The sequence below is a fragment of the Parasteatoda tepidariorum genome, chromosome 4 (assembly GCF_043381705.1).
Source record: "Parasteatoda tepidariorum isolate YZ-2023 chromosome 4, CAS_Ptep_4.0, whole genome shotgun sequence".
In the NCBI taxonomy this organism is placed as follows: domain Eukaryota; kingdom Metazoa; phylum Arthropoda; class Arachnida; order Araneae; family Theridiidae; genus Parasteatoda; species Parasteatoda tepidariorum.
This window is the reverse complement of record NC_092207.1, coordinates 73,547,866-73,563,914: the sequence shown is the minus strand read 5'-3', so window position 1 is coordinate 73,563,914 and position 16,049 is coordinate 73,547,866. Positions and strand designations below refer to the sequence as shown.

The 16,049-nt window shown below is 28.9% G+C and overlaps 2 protein-coding genes across 3 annotated transcripts in view; one reads left to right on the top strand and one right to left on the bottom strand.

The window, feature by feature from the left end:
• Positions 1-161: 161 nt before the first annotated feature.
• LOC122268966 (SCAN domain-containing protein 3-like) lies at positions 162-1,082 on the top strand. Its single transcript, XM_043040048.1, has one exon. The coding sequence runs from the start codon at positions 162-164 to the stop codon at positions 1,080-1,082; it is 921 nt and encodes a 306-aa protein (XP_042895982.1).
• Positions 1,083-2,521: 1,439 nt separating this feature from the next.
• LOC107439633 (uro-adherence factor A) overlaps positions 2,522-16,049 on the bottom strand; it is a 61,547-nt gene continuing 48,019 nt past the window's right edge. For both annotated transcript variants that reach the window (XM_016052297.3, XM_016052298.3), the window contains 9 exons: positions 15,224-15,458; positions 14,103-14,222; positions 12,203-12,438; positions 11,779-11,939; positions 10,490-10,675; positions 9,483-9,555; positions 6,107-7,817; positions 3,443-3,817; positions 2,522-2,698 (listed from right to left, as the gene is read on the bottom strand). In XM_016052297.3, coding sequence (XP_015907783.2) covers positions 2,695-2,698; positions 3,443-3,817; positions 6,107-7,817; positions 9,483-9,555; positions 10,490-10,675; positions 11,779-11,939; positions 12,203-12,438; positions 14,103-14,222; positions 15,224-15,458 — 3,101 coding nt within the window. In that variant the 3' untranslated portion in view covers positions 2,522-2,694. The remainder of the gene's footprint in view (positions 2,699-3,442; positions 3,818-6,106; positions 7,818-9,482; positions 9,556-10,489; positions 10,676-11,778; positions 11,940-12,202; positions 12,439-14,102; positions 14,223-15,223; positions 15,459-16,049) is intronic.

The following is a 16,049-nucleotide window of genomic DNA, read 5'->3' as shown; positions in this document are numbered from 1 at the left end:
ATTTCCTATATTTCCCTGTAGTGAAATCTTGAGGTGAAACGAAGTATAGTGACGCATTATTTGGTTACGCAAAGCATAATAGTCAATTTCGTTGACACAACTGTATTTTGTATTTTAAAGTTAATTTGTGTTAGATTTGCGATTTTTAACTGTTATTTAACATGGCTAGTTCAGCAAGGGAAACAAAAGTGCAAATTAGTAAGCATATCAGACAATTTCAAACTTGGTGGACAGAAAAATATGGCATGATTAGTAAAGGCGACAAAGCAGTGTGTGTTTTATGTTCTGGAACAGTGGTATGTAGAACATCGTCTGTAAAACGGCTTTTTGAAACAAATCACAAATTCGTTAGTCAAAAAAGCGAACCAGAGCAAAAGGAAATAATTGCAAGTGCAATGAAAGACAGAAATAAACAGTCCACTTCTATGATTAAATATGTTGGCAAAAATTGTCATACGAGTGCGGCAAGTTACTCGGCTGCAAATATCATTGCTCGGCATAGTAAACCTTTACAAGAGGGAGAGTTTTTGAAGGAAGCCTGGCTAGCATGCGCGCTCTCACTTTTTGATGATTTTGATAACAAAGATAAGATAATTCAGCGCATCAAAGATACCCCTCTATCTAGAAATATAATAAACGAAAGAATATTAAAATTGGCTGGAAATGTAACAGATCAACAAAAAATTGACATTAACTCCGCTCTTTTTATATCGCTATGTCTTGACGAAAGCACTGACATCACTAAATCTGCACATTTAGCTGTTATTGCACGATATTGTGTAGGAAACGTCATTAAGGAAGAATTAATTGCGATAACATCGTTGCTAACAACTACAAAGGGCACAGATATTTGTACGGCTGTTAAAAATTTACTTATTGAGAAAGAGATGGATTTGAAAATAATTGTTTCGGCAACAACTGATGGTGCTCCAAGTATAGTGGGCAAAAAAAATTGTGGGCTGTGCTCTGTCCATCCTAGGATTTTCCAACCTGAAGGTGGGGTAGAGGGTCATAACAATAGATATGATCCATCAATGTGTCAAAGGGGAAAATGTATTGTTATGAATAGATCTTTGAAGTAGGGACTCTTAAATTTTAACAAATGTCCATCGCCAAACATTTGGCGATGGGCATTTGTAAAATCTCTTCAGCAACCCCAAAAGATTGTACCACCTCGTGTTGTCAATATAGAATTTTTAGCAATCAAGATGGAGATAGTTTTTCATAGTTCAAAATTTGAAAAAAGAATCCTTGAACATGAAAAGTACCTCTATTATTTTCATGCGGAATTGAAGAGCAAGACAGCNATTCGCGCTTTTGATGCTAAACTGCATGTTTTCAGGAACGATATTATTACGAGAAACTACAAGTATTTTCCAAACTTGAAAAAAAGTATCAACGATTTAGATATACATGAGAAACCAGGTGAAGAATTTATTTCTGTTATTGATTCTTCAATCAAGGAATTTTCAGCTCGATTTTCCCAGTTCAAAGAATTATCAGAAACACTCAAGTTTATTATGTTCCCCTATGTGACTCCATTTGATAAATTGAACTTGTCCCAATTCGATTGGTTGGAAATTAAGAATTTGAAATGCAGCTGATTGATTTCCAGTCCAGTTCAATATGGATTCAAAAATTTATTGAAACAAGAAAAGAGTTGGAATAGAAAGATTGACAAGCAATATAAGTAAAAATGCCAATAACAAAATTTTGGAGGCATGGAATTCGTTACCAGACACATTTAACTGTTTGAAGAAGCTGGATCGTGCTATTTTAACTATATTTTTGTCTACCTATGCCTGTGAGTCATTATTTTCAGAGATGAATAACGTTAAACACTCGCTTAGAAACCGTTTGACAGACGACTCCACATCAGCATGCATTCTGCTTAAACTAACATCTTACAACCCTAATATAAGTTATATGTCATCTAATCTGCGACAACAGAAGTCACACTGATGTTACTTTAAAGTTTAATTATGCATAAAACTGAGACATTGCAAAAGTTTTTTTCATAATAAATAATAAGTTTTGAATTAATAAATATTAAGAATTTTGGAATAAATAATACGTAAATAAAGAGCTTTGAATTGATAGTATTTAGTATTATTAACTTCCCAATAATCACGCGAGTCAAAATTGTTTGATTGCACGTCTATGACCTCATTAAACATTTTTCTAGAAAAAATGGCACGTTGATACATAAAGGTTCGCCACCCCTGTACTAGGTGATTAATTTCTTTGGTGAAATTTGATGCCAGTATGCTTAATTGCTCTTTAGAAACTTTTCTTTAAAAGAATTCACAGACTTGTTTATATTGGGAAAAAAATATTTATAACATAATTTTGATGCATGGATCTAGATTGTTAACAAAACAGCAGCTAGAAATTGTGAGCATATTTTTAGCATATCAATCAATCAATTAAGGTCGAAACACAAGAACAAAAGAAAAGTTTCTCAAGAGGTCAATATTATTTTACAGTTATGATCTTTTATTCATACTTAAATCCAAGTGAATAAAATTGAAAATTTATTTTATTTACATGTTTTACAACACAAATCTATTCACTTATTACATGCATTCAGTTTATCTACATTGTTAAAAAAATATACTCATAAATGCATTGTGTGTATTTACATATGTAGGAACCTTAGTTGAAGGGGCTTATACCGTGATAGTAATTTTCTAGCTACCTAAAATAAATAAAATGCATTTAGTACATTGAACTTACAAGTATTACTACAATCATTAAAGTGTGTGAATAAGCACAGAGAAACCATAAAAAAGTTGCTTTTTCAACTTGGATAATAAACCACCTTACCAGCAAAGTAGAGAAGCCTTCATTTTGATTTCTTTAGAAAATATTGTCTGATTGTAAGAGCCATAAGTTGTAAATACATTTTAATGTATTCAACCATTCTGCTTCTAAGTTTAACTCTTTGGGGGGGGGGATATATTCTGTATAATCATAAATCTGTTTTGATGCAACTTTTATTTTCTTTTTATATAAAATAAACATTTAAAACATCTAGTCGAAAATATTGTTGTGATTCAGATAATATCTTAGTGAGATCTGGCAGAAAATCAAATCCAAGGTATGCAGTCAATTTTTTAAAAGTACTTTTTTAAGGTTCCTAAAAATATTTTTAAGAATTTTCCTTTATAAAATCCCTTTCCCCCATAGTTCATTCTGTAGTTAACATATTCGTTTTGATATCAACATGTTTTTTAAAATATAGCCTAATATGATAAGCAACTAATAAACTAGCACTGTTTTTTTTAAAACCCCAAATAGACTAAATAGAGTTCTAGTGTTAATTGATGTTTATTTTTATGTTTGTTTAGTGTTAATTTATGTTTAAAACACTATCTATAAAAGTTTGAATTAAGAATAATATGACATGCAAATTTCAAATCAAGGAAAGCAAAATGTTTACCTGTTCATACTTTCCTCTAGTTTTCTCAAAGTAGTAACTGTATCATCAATCAATTGATCAAATATGGAATCAGCTATTTGGAATTTGACCGTCACTTCATCTTGATCGTAATTTATCCAGTCGGGTTCTTCATCTTTAATCTCACTAATTAAAATGGTATCCACAAAATCTCTCTTCTTGCGACCAAGTTTCAAAGTAGACCATGTAGGCCGCTTTCTTTGCCACACATTTGTTTGATCTTTTGGTAAAAGCTTAAAAGTTTTTTCTACTTCTTTCTGAAGTACAGGCAATATTTTATCTTTATCACATGGGAAAGGAGGCTTTGGAGTTAATCTTTTTGGCTTAAGCCAGGGTTGAGGCACTTCTTCTATTTCTCTAAAAAGATATTAAAATAATTGTGATGAAATTGCCCTAACTGCATAATACATAACATTGAGTTAACATTCAAAGTAATAAATAACTATGTTAATGATTATTGAAATCTGAAATTTGGCAAATGTCCACAATTTTTGTTAAAAGTCACTACTTCGCAAATGTCAAAATTTAGCATCCACTGATGGTAAATTTAGAGTTATATAATTATTTCACACTCGTGAACAAATTTTGTATATTGAATTTGAGGTTGCCAACATTCAGGAAAGTATGTGCTTTAAAACTGTGGGAAATAATAAATGGGATTTTTGCTTACAATGGAACATAAAAGAAAAATAAACATAGCTTATAACATGAATTATTTATAACAGTTTCATAGCACCATCATTAAAAAAAATTACTTCTTCACAAAACAAACGAATGTAATATTTATACATGTGATATTTAAGGGGAAATATTGATTTTAAGAATTATAAAGCATAAATGACTTTCTTATTTTTATTTCTAATACTTGAAAATGAATTTTTTGTGAGTGTTAATACATATCCAAGAGACCTTATGTAATAGTAGTTTTGTAAAAACCAAACTTCTTTACAAAATATTAGAAGTTTATGGATAAAACATAAGTAAAACATTTCAATTACATGCATTTAAAAATGTGTCTTAATTATTTTCCATCTACAACAATGTTTCAAAATTTTACCCCCAAATAATAATAAATATATAGTAATAAATATGAATAAATGTTACGTAAAAAGCGTTTTTAAATAAATACAGTGTCATAAAAAAAATTACTGACATGACCAATACAAATAAAAGTGTAAATTTTTTTTGTTGTCAACAAAATATACATTTTTAAATCTCAAAAATGTGAAATACATACTATTAATTAAGCATCTCAAGATTTTAAGCTATGGTTATTTTATAAATGCAGTCAAATGTGGATAATTTGAATTTATTTCATTCAAAATTCTGAATCATACAGATTCTTTGCTCAATGCCTAGAGTTTTCAATAAAAATTTTAAATTTAGAAACCGTTGATAATTTTAAATTTGAATTTCATATAATTGAATCACTCACCTTTTGAAATACACTAGCCACTAAATTTAAAGAAAGTTACAACCTTTTTTCCCCCTGTATAATTTGATAATGAATATAGAAAGAAATTCAAAAAAAATTATGATTTTCATTAGGAAAAAAAATGAATCATAAAAATGTTGGCAGAAAAAAATTGTGCATTACAGTTTTATGTAGAAAATCGCAGAAACGTTTAAATAAATGGGTTCTAGCCCTAAATGCAATATATCGGTACTGACTTCCCATGCTGCCAGTTAAGTTGTGGGGTCAGACACTGAAATGGAGTATTGCTTGTTTCGGCTCAGGTAGTGACTATATCGGGGAACTCAGAAAGAATAGCAAATTGTTTGCAACGATAGTCCAAAATACATTCATTGTATTCAACTGTGGTGATCTGGTTGAACAATGATGCTGCACTAAGCCCCATATCTTTGAAAGAGAGAGGAGTGAGTGTAGAAAAGTGTTACTAGAGCTTGATGTTCGCTTTATTAGAGATTCAGTTAATTTTGATTTAATTTTAACTCTTTCATTGCAAATGACGAGCTAACTCTTCCAGGAATATTGGCCGTGCGTTTGAGACGAGATAACTCGTCCTCTACACTAAGTTTTTCAATATTATAGTAACGTTTCCAGCGACTTATTTAGTATAAGATAATTATTTTCATTTTATAATTTTTACACCTGTAAACACAAAGTGAAAATTGTTATTGATTGCAATTGATTATTATTTTTTAAAATTAAATAAACAAGTTTAAAAAAATTTGAGTTTTCAATCAATTTTAACGCAGAATATGAGACAAAGGCATGCTTTTGTCGAGATGAAAATTGTTAATGAATGAAGGTATGTGATCATATAGTTAGATCATGCACTCTAATTCATCATCATGTTATGAATTTTGTGGATTGAGACCATATTTGCTAGATGGGTTGGCCATGCAGATCTCCAGACCTAAATCTGATATAAAATATATGAGATCATCTTAGCAGAAAAGTTGCAGTTTGGAGTGCTTCATGGTTTTCAAGGGTTACTCCGTGAACAATGGACACAATTTATGAATATTTCAGATTTTTTTCTGATCCTTTCGATTTTAATAAAATCAAATGTACTTTATTATTAAGGATTTCTAAATAAACTGTTATGATGCATAACTTTAACAGCCTAAATCTTTAGAGCTTATTTCTTAGGTGAAAACTATAGAAAGTTCTTTACTTACTGATATAAATCCAGCAAAATTTCTTTAGAAGCGTCAAAAATCAAGTCTAAAAATGTGATTTGACAAGGGATTGTAAGCCCTAACTTTTCTATCACAGCATTAAAATTAGGATCCTTTATGTCTGTTAGTAGGCTTCCTTGCTTTTTAGCAGCTATAAACAGATCAGTTACGTGTTCCATGATGAAGTCAATATTTTTGGTAACATGGGCTACAGGATCATTCTGAGCAGCTGCTTTTTCACGTTTAAGGGCCAATTGTAAAGCAGCTTGAGCATTGAAGACAGCAGTGGGAGGAGTGTAAGGCGGTGGTGGCTTGTTTGGAATTTTGCGGTAGTAAAATGGATACTGTTGTATCATTAACTGTTGCTCTAATTGAGAGTGGTCAGCTTGTGGCATCATAAAAGTATCATCAAACCAATCTATTTCTTTCTTGAAAATGCTTATTTCTGTTTCTTCAGGAAGAACATTTTGCTTTTGGAAAATAGAATTTTCATTTTTCAGCGCATTAGACTTTGAAGGAGTTATTGAGTTAGATTTTACATCGGGATAATTTTCACTATTTTTCAATTTAACATTCTCATACCCTGATGATGTTTTATATTTTGCAGTAATTTTTAATATTGTTGATATAGAATCCTGAAGACACATGTCTAACAAATGAGCTGATATTTCTTCCACATTTTTTTCTGATACTGGCCCTTGGTCAGTATCTCCTTTAACATAACTACTCCTTTCTAAGCTTGTTATTCTGAACTGTTGTTTTGTATCTTTTTTAAGAATACTATCCTTGTGAAATAGACTCAAAACAGCTTTGATACTATCATCAAAAATGTTGCAATACAGGTAGTTAACAATGTTCGTTACAAACATTTCTGATTGGGACGTTTCCTCCAAGTTTTGCTGATTAAAATCAAACGTTGCGATAGCGGAGTCGTTATTGACATCTTTTAACAGTATACTGTCCGATTGATTTTCTGACAACAATGCAACTTTAACATCACTTGTCTTAGATGGACTTTTGCTGCAACCTTCACTACCCTCGCATTCACTGCTCTTGACTTCAACGTTCTCTTTAACAGATTCAGTTACGGATACGGAAGAAATTTCTGACTGATATTCGATTTCTGATTCTTCGTCTTCCACGCGAGGAGTGGCATCGCTATTGCTACTCTTTTCAGAAAATTCTTGTGGCTCTTCTTCGGTTTTCTCAGAAAATTTCGCAGTGCTGACTTCGTCACCAGATGAAGATTGATCTTTTTGAGATTTAGATGAAGTTTTTTCTGTCCCTTTACTATCAGGCTCATTGTCTGACTTTGAGTAGCTAGAATCAGAAACAAATGAATCTGAGGGATAAGATGATTTTGATTCAGTTTCACTTGCTGAAGCATCTTTTTCTGGGATGGATTCATCTGTTATGACTGAAATTGCAGAGCTGTCATGTGATTCAATTTCATCTTGTTTTTCAGTAATTGAATGTGATTTCTGAAACAATTCATTGCTTGAACTAGAAGGGTCTTTACTATCAAGTGTTATCTTATTATTGTTATTTTCTGCATCTGTTAATATTTCTTCTGAATTGACTGAAGAATTATCTGCAGTTAGCTTTAGTTGTTCAGTTTTATCATTCAATATCGATTTCATACTGATATCATCATAGGTTTCAGTGGCTTTAGTTTTTTCATTTGAACTTAATTTATTGCTGGTATCTTTTTCTAAAATAAAAAAAAATCACTTTTACTAAAGCAATAGAGCAAATATAGCAATAAAACATAAATAATCAATGTACACAAGATATTCTTAGGTTGGCAAATATGTTTTAATTCATTTTTCTGTGTTTTTAAATTAAAAAGATTAATTTTTAAAGTTCTCTAAATACATATTTAAACTATTTTTCCAAAGACAGTGGTTTGATTTGTATGTCTATAAAATCGAACCACTACCAAGGGGGAGGGGAAGGAGAAAGGTTTGTGTCTATAAAATTAGATACAAAGAAAAAACGATTATGTGGTGGCGATCCAATCCCTATTTTTATGAAAAATAGACACAAACCGTTCTTCCCACATGATCTTCACACACATAATATCATTTTTTGAAATAATTAATATAAACATGCTAAGTTTATTTCACTCATGATATCAAGTTTTACTATAGATTAGATAATAAACAAACAAAATAAAAAGTATTTTTACAATTTATTTATCTTAATTTTAATAAATTTTTCATGCAGCAGGGAAGAGCAAACTGTGGTTTTTCATCATAAAGAGGGTAATTTATATAGGAAAAGTACAACCTACAACAGAAACTTTTAAAAAATCATTTTGAAAAGATAATTTTCTGAAAAATTCATTATAACTTCTACAACTACTTCGTTATAAAGGATAATATTTTGAATGCTATTAACCTTCTTGAGCACAAATTTTTCATTTGAGTTAAAAAATCTTTAGATATGCCATAAATTCATTTAGTATCTCAGGGTTTTTGTGTAAAAATTTATTATTAGAAATTTTTGTTATGTATAGTCAAAAATTGATGCCATCCTGTCCAAGTGAGGATATATACTTTTGTGGTATTCTTATCAATATATTTTTAATCATTTAAAAACTGCATATTCAAACTTCATTTATAAGGTATATGAAGATATTAAATAATATCAACCATTCTAATAATGTAATATACCCTGCAAAATTAATCAATAAAATATTAAATTTTCACTTCTTTCTTGACTCGTCTATCAATTCACAAAGAGATCATATACAACAACAATACGATAACAACATCTTGAATGACCTGCCACCTGTTGTGATTTTGAAGAACTGTTTGGAGTCTCCAAAGGATGATTATATACAAATTACAGCTTAAATGAGAATCTGAATAACATTATGATCATAGGTTAGTATCCCCTTGCCATCGGGCTAACTGTGGGAATTATTCCTCTCCATGTAACGTATATGTGGGTTAGTTCCAATGAAAAGTCCTCCACGAAGAATAGTTTGTCCCAATGCTTGATATAGGAGCTTCCTTGTCTTTTGGGTTGGGTTCAAAATTACAAGGCTGCAGAGTTGAATAATGGAGGTTATAAACACAGAATTTAGTCAGCTGTTCAACGCCGGTTATAAAATATTAAGAAAAGCATTATGAAGCAAAAATATATATGCTCTCATATGAGGCCTATATGCACGAGAGGTATACATTCCTATTAAAAAGTTAGTGGAGGAAGAAATTTAATGTAGAGGTACTTTATTGTTGGGAGACTCTACTGTATATTAAATTTAATGTCAACATATAATCATCATCTGATGCTTGTACTTGTTATTTGCATTTTTTTTCATTTGTGCATATTTAGACAGACAGACAAATAAATAAAAACAAAGGATTACCATTTTTATATGAAAAGCTAATACTAGAATCTTTTGATTCTGGACTGCTCAAGGTGTCAGCAATTTTCTTTGACTGAAAGCAATAAATAAAGACTTCAATAATTCATAATAATTTTGTAAGAAAAGGTGGCATTTCAAGAAAACAATAAAGACATTACAATAAGCAGAGCATACCTTAAAGTGAGACAAGTAAAATTGTGATTTCTTATTTTAAATAAAGTAACTTTTTGCCAAATAGTGTCAAAATAAAAATGATCAAATTTGCAGGCGATGAAAGCAATTTAGAATTTTTTTGTAAACAAAATTAGTAGCACTTAGTGCAATAATATTCTTAATAACTGAAAACACTAATTTTGTTTATCCCCTAATAGTTCTGCATGCAGATATTAACTTTTAAACTTGACTTTCTTCCCCACATATTAAAATCAGTTCTTTTCCATAATTTTTTCTTCTTCTTTTTTTCAAACTAAAACAAATATTTTTCAGACTTCTTCATTTGCAAAACCACCAGAGTGTCACAACTAAGCACTAAAAAGTTTAAAATTGATAAATCACGTGTATTTATCATTAATTAAAAGTTATATTTAATAAAATTTAAATTTATTCTACAAGTGGTGTTAGTTCTTTTTATTCTACTCCTTTTAAACTTTGCCTTTAAATTCTCCAAATGGATCTATTTTGGACTATTCACATGAAAGAAAGAAAGGATCATTTCCATTCGTATCTTGAATATATACTAAATTTATCACACAATCGGAATCCGAACCAGCTATTTCCTGTACAAAGTAACATTTTTAATATTCAGTCATGCAATAAAATTTAAACTTATGCTTTTGATAAACTCATTTGTTAAGAATATCAAATATTATTTTTAAACAAGGCAGTGCCTATCATTTTTAGTATATAATATTCATTTAGTATATAATATAATGTAGTATATAATATAAAAAGATACAGCTAACAAAACAAAATTTAAATACAGACAAAGATTGAATTTGTATAATAACCTCAAAAGCTCTTGTATCTGAAGGCACAGATGCTCGTTTTCTCAACCTGTGAGAATCTATGGCAGTATCTGAGCGAGGCCATTTAATTTGAGGTTTGACACTTGAAACATCATTGCTGTGAGACGAAACAGACTCTACTTGACTTTCCAGCTCCTTTTTTGTTTTTTCTATATACTGGTTGTATGCCTAAAAAACAAAGGAATATTATTGAAAACTAAAATACAACTACATTGAAAATGCATTGATCTATACTAAATTACAAATTATTTCGAGAACATTTTATGTCACTGTATAAAAACATAGTACAAAAACTAAAAAGTTGAAAATTTAAAAATTTTATATTTATATATTTTCAACAATATATAAAACTATAAAAATAAATAAAACAAACCATTCGTATGAAAACATATATTATAAGCCTTATAATTTTAATTGATTAATTTCATAATAAACTAACAATTAGAAATAATTTTTTAAAAAATAAACACAGAGAACTTGAATAGGAAAATATTTGCAATAAGAATTAGCTTATCTTATAAAAAGTACAAATAAAAAAAGTTAATTATAAAACTTGACTTAATCAATTTCCATGTATAACTATTCTTTAAACCAATAACAAACCTTTAGTTGATGAGAGACATTCAGCATTATATCATATTTTATACATGCTGAATATTATAATTGACCGAGATACAACGAGAGCAATGGGCTACCACAGCCTGAGCACCAATACAATGGGTTTCTGTATAAGAAATGTCAGAATTTTCAAAAGGATTGAAATCATTATACCCACATCACACCTATGAAGGAGGAAAAAATCACTGCCCACATTTCAACAATTTCATAATTGAAACTAATTGCTATGCAAAAATTCCTGAATAAAATCCAGAAGACTAAATTTAAAAAGACAAAAACTTCTTTTAAATAATAATATTGTCACTCTTATATTTGCTTAAATTTTCAGAAGAATGCGAATTTTTCTTAACACATTTAATTGTATTTTTACGAAACTATAACAAGGTAAATGCTGTTCAATGATTCGCTAGCTGCTACACTTTTAACTCGGTTTAAACATAGAAAATCCAGTTTTAAAAGGAAAAATGTTATAAGTAGCAATTGGTTTTGAATATTATATCCATAAAATTTTCTGATCTAGAAGAAACATTGAACAATACAAAATAGATAACACCTAACTGAAATATAAACAAGAAAATTCATGAATACAATAAATGCCAAATCATCTGAAACTAATATTAAAAAAAAAATTGAAAGTTTCAATTATGTAATACTTCAAGTTGTTTTTGAAGAGAAAGCTCTTTTTCTTTCAATTGCTCTCTGTACTTCTTCTTATGTTCCCGCTTCAACTTCTCAGCTTCAGCTCTACGCCTCCTCAATTGCTCAGTTAAAGCATGAATACGACCTTCAATGTCACTTTGATCAGAAGCAGTTTCTATAAAACAAAAGCAATAAAATACATTTTAAAACATTAGATTAGCTAACATAAATTTTTCAATAATAATCTTTGCTTAGTTTCCTGTCCCCTTTCTCTCTTGTATAAAAAAAGGGAATTGAAAACTAAGTCCACTTCCAAAATTAAATATTGCTCAATTGAATTGATAGTGCAGCTAACTTTTTGAGGGAAAATTCTTAATCTTTAAAACAGCCGACAAAGCAAACTCTTTACATGTAAGAAGCAGGAGGTATAAAAATTACCTGAATGTGATATAGTGTATGAATCATCTGATCCACTAGAATCGTGTCTTTTCATACTACGAGGAATGAGAGGAGACCTAATGCTAAAGCCTTTATCTTTCTTATTATTTAATGTCTGTGAAGTGTGCTTAGTTTCAGAGGAAGTAGGAAGAGGTGAGGATGCTTTTGGACTTGCTAGAGATCCAAATGATTCAGAATATATTTCTGAGTTAGATGAGGCTTTGGAGACTGGTGACCTAAACAAGAAATGAATAAGCAACAGTCATGAGCTGGGTTAACAACTACAAAGAGCTTTTTTTTTTTTTGCTATTCAAACAAACATTAATTTGATTTTTGATTAAATCATCATAAGGATTAAAGGCTAAAATAGAATGAAAAATTTGAAAAATCCTTTAATACTTTTTTTTAAACTTAATATTACTCTATTTAATCTTTACCCAATAGTTGCCTAAATACGAACAAAAATATGACTAAAATTTTATTAAATGATGTAATTGTCATATACCATGATCAATTTAGTCATGTTGGTGGCAAATATGATCCTTTTTATAGAAACATTAGTGTTCTAGCACTAAATTTTTACATCAAAAAATAGTATATTTGCAGAAAATTAAATACTTTTAATTACTAGAAATCATTAAAAAAAACGTTTTTGTTATAAAAAAAAAACATACTTTTTCTATAAAATTTTCAGTTTAACTAATAATTGATTTAGAAAATATATATATACACATACATATATTGAGAAAAGTGATGATTCAAATTCGAAATTCTCACATCGTAATATCGTATAAAAAATTGAGTTTTCTAAAATCATGCAGAATTTCATAGTAATAACCGCTGAAAAGGGGATTGAGAAACAAAATATATTTACAATGGAATCTGTTCAAATTGAGCGCATTAAAAAGAGATGACTCAAATTTGCAATTAAATTTTTTATATTTTGTGTTCAGAAGAAGCTGCTGCAGGTTGCCAACCCAATTTCTGCTTAAAAAAAACATAGCTAGGAAAACAGAAAAGTCTCCTAATAGTCTCCTTTTCCTGAAAAAAGTTGCTTTTCTAGCCTTGAGAAGCAAACAAATTTGTCAAATTTGTCTCAGGTCAATAATAGTTGCAAATAGTCGCAACCCTGATTTTGTAAAACCTATTTTTATAGTTTAAATTTTAAAAAAAAAGTTTTTTTTTCACATACTACTCTACAAAAAATTAACATTTTACTATTATTTTAAATCTTACATTCTAACTTCATTTCTAAACTTTCAAAAGGAAATGCTAGCTCAAATTTTAATATTATATTGAAATTTTTTTCTTTTCTTTTTTGTTCTCCCTTTAAAACTCTAGTAACCTAAACATTACAAAATCATGTATAGCCATTCTAATAACCACTAAAGCTAAATAAAATTCGTCTTTATATGATTAAACATGTGTTAGTTTATATTATGTTCAAACAAAATCCTGTTTAAACTTCTTATTTTTGAAGAAAGTAAATGCTTAACAAAAAAATTAAGATAATTGGTAAATTTTAAAAGCTGCACTGGAAATTTTTTTGTTTAAACAAAATTATCAATTATTATGATAACAAAATTATTAATTGTTTTCAGAAATGAAGGTGTGACAACTCTTTCAAAAATTGAAAGTAAATAGTTATGCTTTAATTTTAAGGTAATTTATGGAGCATATGTACCTAAGTATTTTTAGTCACCTACAACTACCAATTTAGATTTCCAATGTGTTTTTAGTATATGCTTATCCCATTTGCACTTGCGCACGATTAAAAGTATTCAAAATATAGCAGCTTGAAATTGTGGAGACTCAAGGTCTGTTCAAGTGCAGCAAACAGGCAGGCATGATATAAACATGTTCCTTTATAAAATCATAATAAAGAACTATATGTACTCACTTAAAATTGGGTGACGTATTACTTGATGAAATTTCTTCAATGGGGGAACTCTCAACTGTTTCAATGACACTTTTTACCAAAGATGCTTCACTTTCGATTTGCTCCTCTTCTTGAATTGAACTATAAAAATGTTTAATTAAATAATTGGTGTTAATAAAACTGTTAATTGCTTTTTATTTTTAGAAAGATTGAAAGATATTTAGAAGATTACCACCTTTACTAAGGATTTTTCTTTATTCAATCTTATATTTTTTTTGACAAATAAAGATTTCACTTACAGAATACTACTTTCTTTACTATTATTTCTTTTATGCAAACTCATTTTAGAAAGCAAAATTTCAAGAACATTATTTGATAATGTTCCGTAAAGTCAGAAATGGAAAATAAACATCTGATGCAATAAAATAATCAGAAAATTGAATTTTTCAGCAGTTTTAAAAAGAATAATATCCATAAATGTATTCCTGAATATTTTTGAATTATTCTAAATATGTATCACTGAATAACATGTTATAAATTATTTTAAGATGTGTCCCTAAATAACATACTTTAAATTATTTTTAACATGTATCCCGGATTAATATGTTTTGAATTATTTTTAATATTAATCCTTGAATAACATGTTTTAAATTATTTTAAGTACAACTTAATAACAAACTTAGTAACTTAATAACAAATTTTGAATTATTTTTATCACGAATTCCTGATTAATATGTTTTGAATTAATTCTAACATGTATCCTTGAAAAACACGTTTTACATTATATCCCTAAAGAACACATTTTAAATTATTTTTAACATGTATACCCAAATAACAAAGTTTTAAATATTTTTAGCGTGTAAAGAAGATATTTTAGACATTTTTAGAATAGCAAGTTTTAAATTATTTTTTTAAATATATCTCTGAATAACATGTTTTAAATTATTTTTAACATGTATCCTTGAATAATATGCTTTGAATTATTTTCAACATGTATCCCTGAATAATATGTTTCGAATTATTTTTAATATGTATCCCTGAATAATATGTTTTGAATTATTTTTAACATATATCCCTGATAATACTTTAAATTATTTTCAAGGAAGACTTGTAATCTAGTACTTAATGACTTTTAAGAGTACCTGTGAGAAGCAGCACTGGAATTAATACTGTCCTTTGCAGTTACTTTTTCCTCAACGCTGCTTTCGGAAGCACCAGAAGAATTTGCTGCAGTTAGATTTTCCTCAGGTACAGAGTCACTTTGGTCATTTGTTATGACTTCAGAAATCGCTTTTTCTGATGAGACACTCCCACTTAAACTGCTTTGAATGCCATATATCTTTTCAACCTCTTTATCCATGGATGATTTGTCTTTAACTGAAATTTAAAATTACAATAATAGGTTGGTTTTATAAGAAAAAAACAACACATTTTTAAAAAATATTATTAACAAAAGGCAATTAAAAAAAAAGATTTCTACCAGAAAGAACAATAATGCTCGAAATGCAGCTTTACAAAATGCAATCCATTTTAACAGTTTATTGTTTATGTTTAGTATAATCTGAAAGTTAAAATAAAATTATATCTTTTGGTATGTTGAGGGTTAAAATGCATAAAATTATCTGAAATTAATAAGTCAATGCATTTTAAGTAAGCAGTATTTTTAAATGAGTAAAATGTGATTTAAAAATCTTAGTGGGACAGCAAAATTTGAACCCAAAGTTTAGTCAAGAAAAGCCATTAGAGCAATGCTTATGCACTTCTAAAATGAAGCAATCTGCTTTCTCCTTGCTTTTACAAAATTTGAAATAGTTGGTTAAAAAGTATGTTTTTTAAGAGATAAAAACAGTTACATTTTTAGTGGATAATATTATTGTCAAAAATAAGTGGAATGGGTTTCATCCTATCACCCTTAAAAGGCTTAAAATTTAAAAAAGAAATTCTGTTTTACAGATTTAGAATAAACTA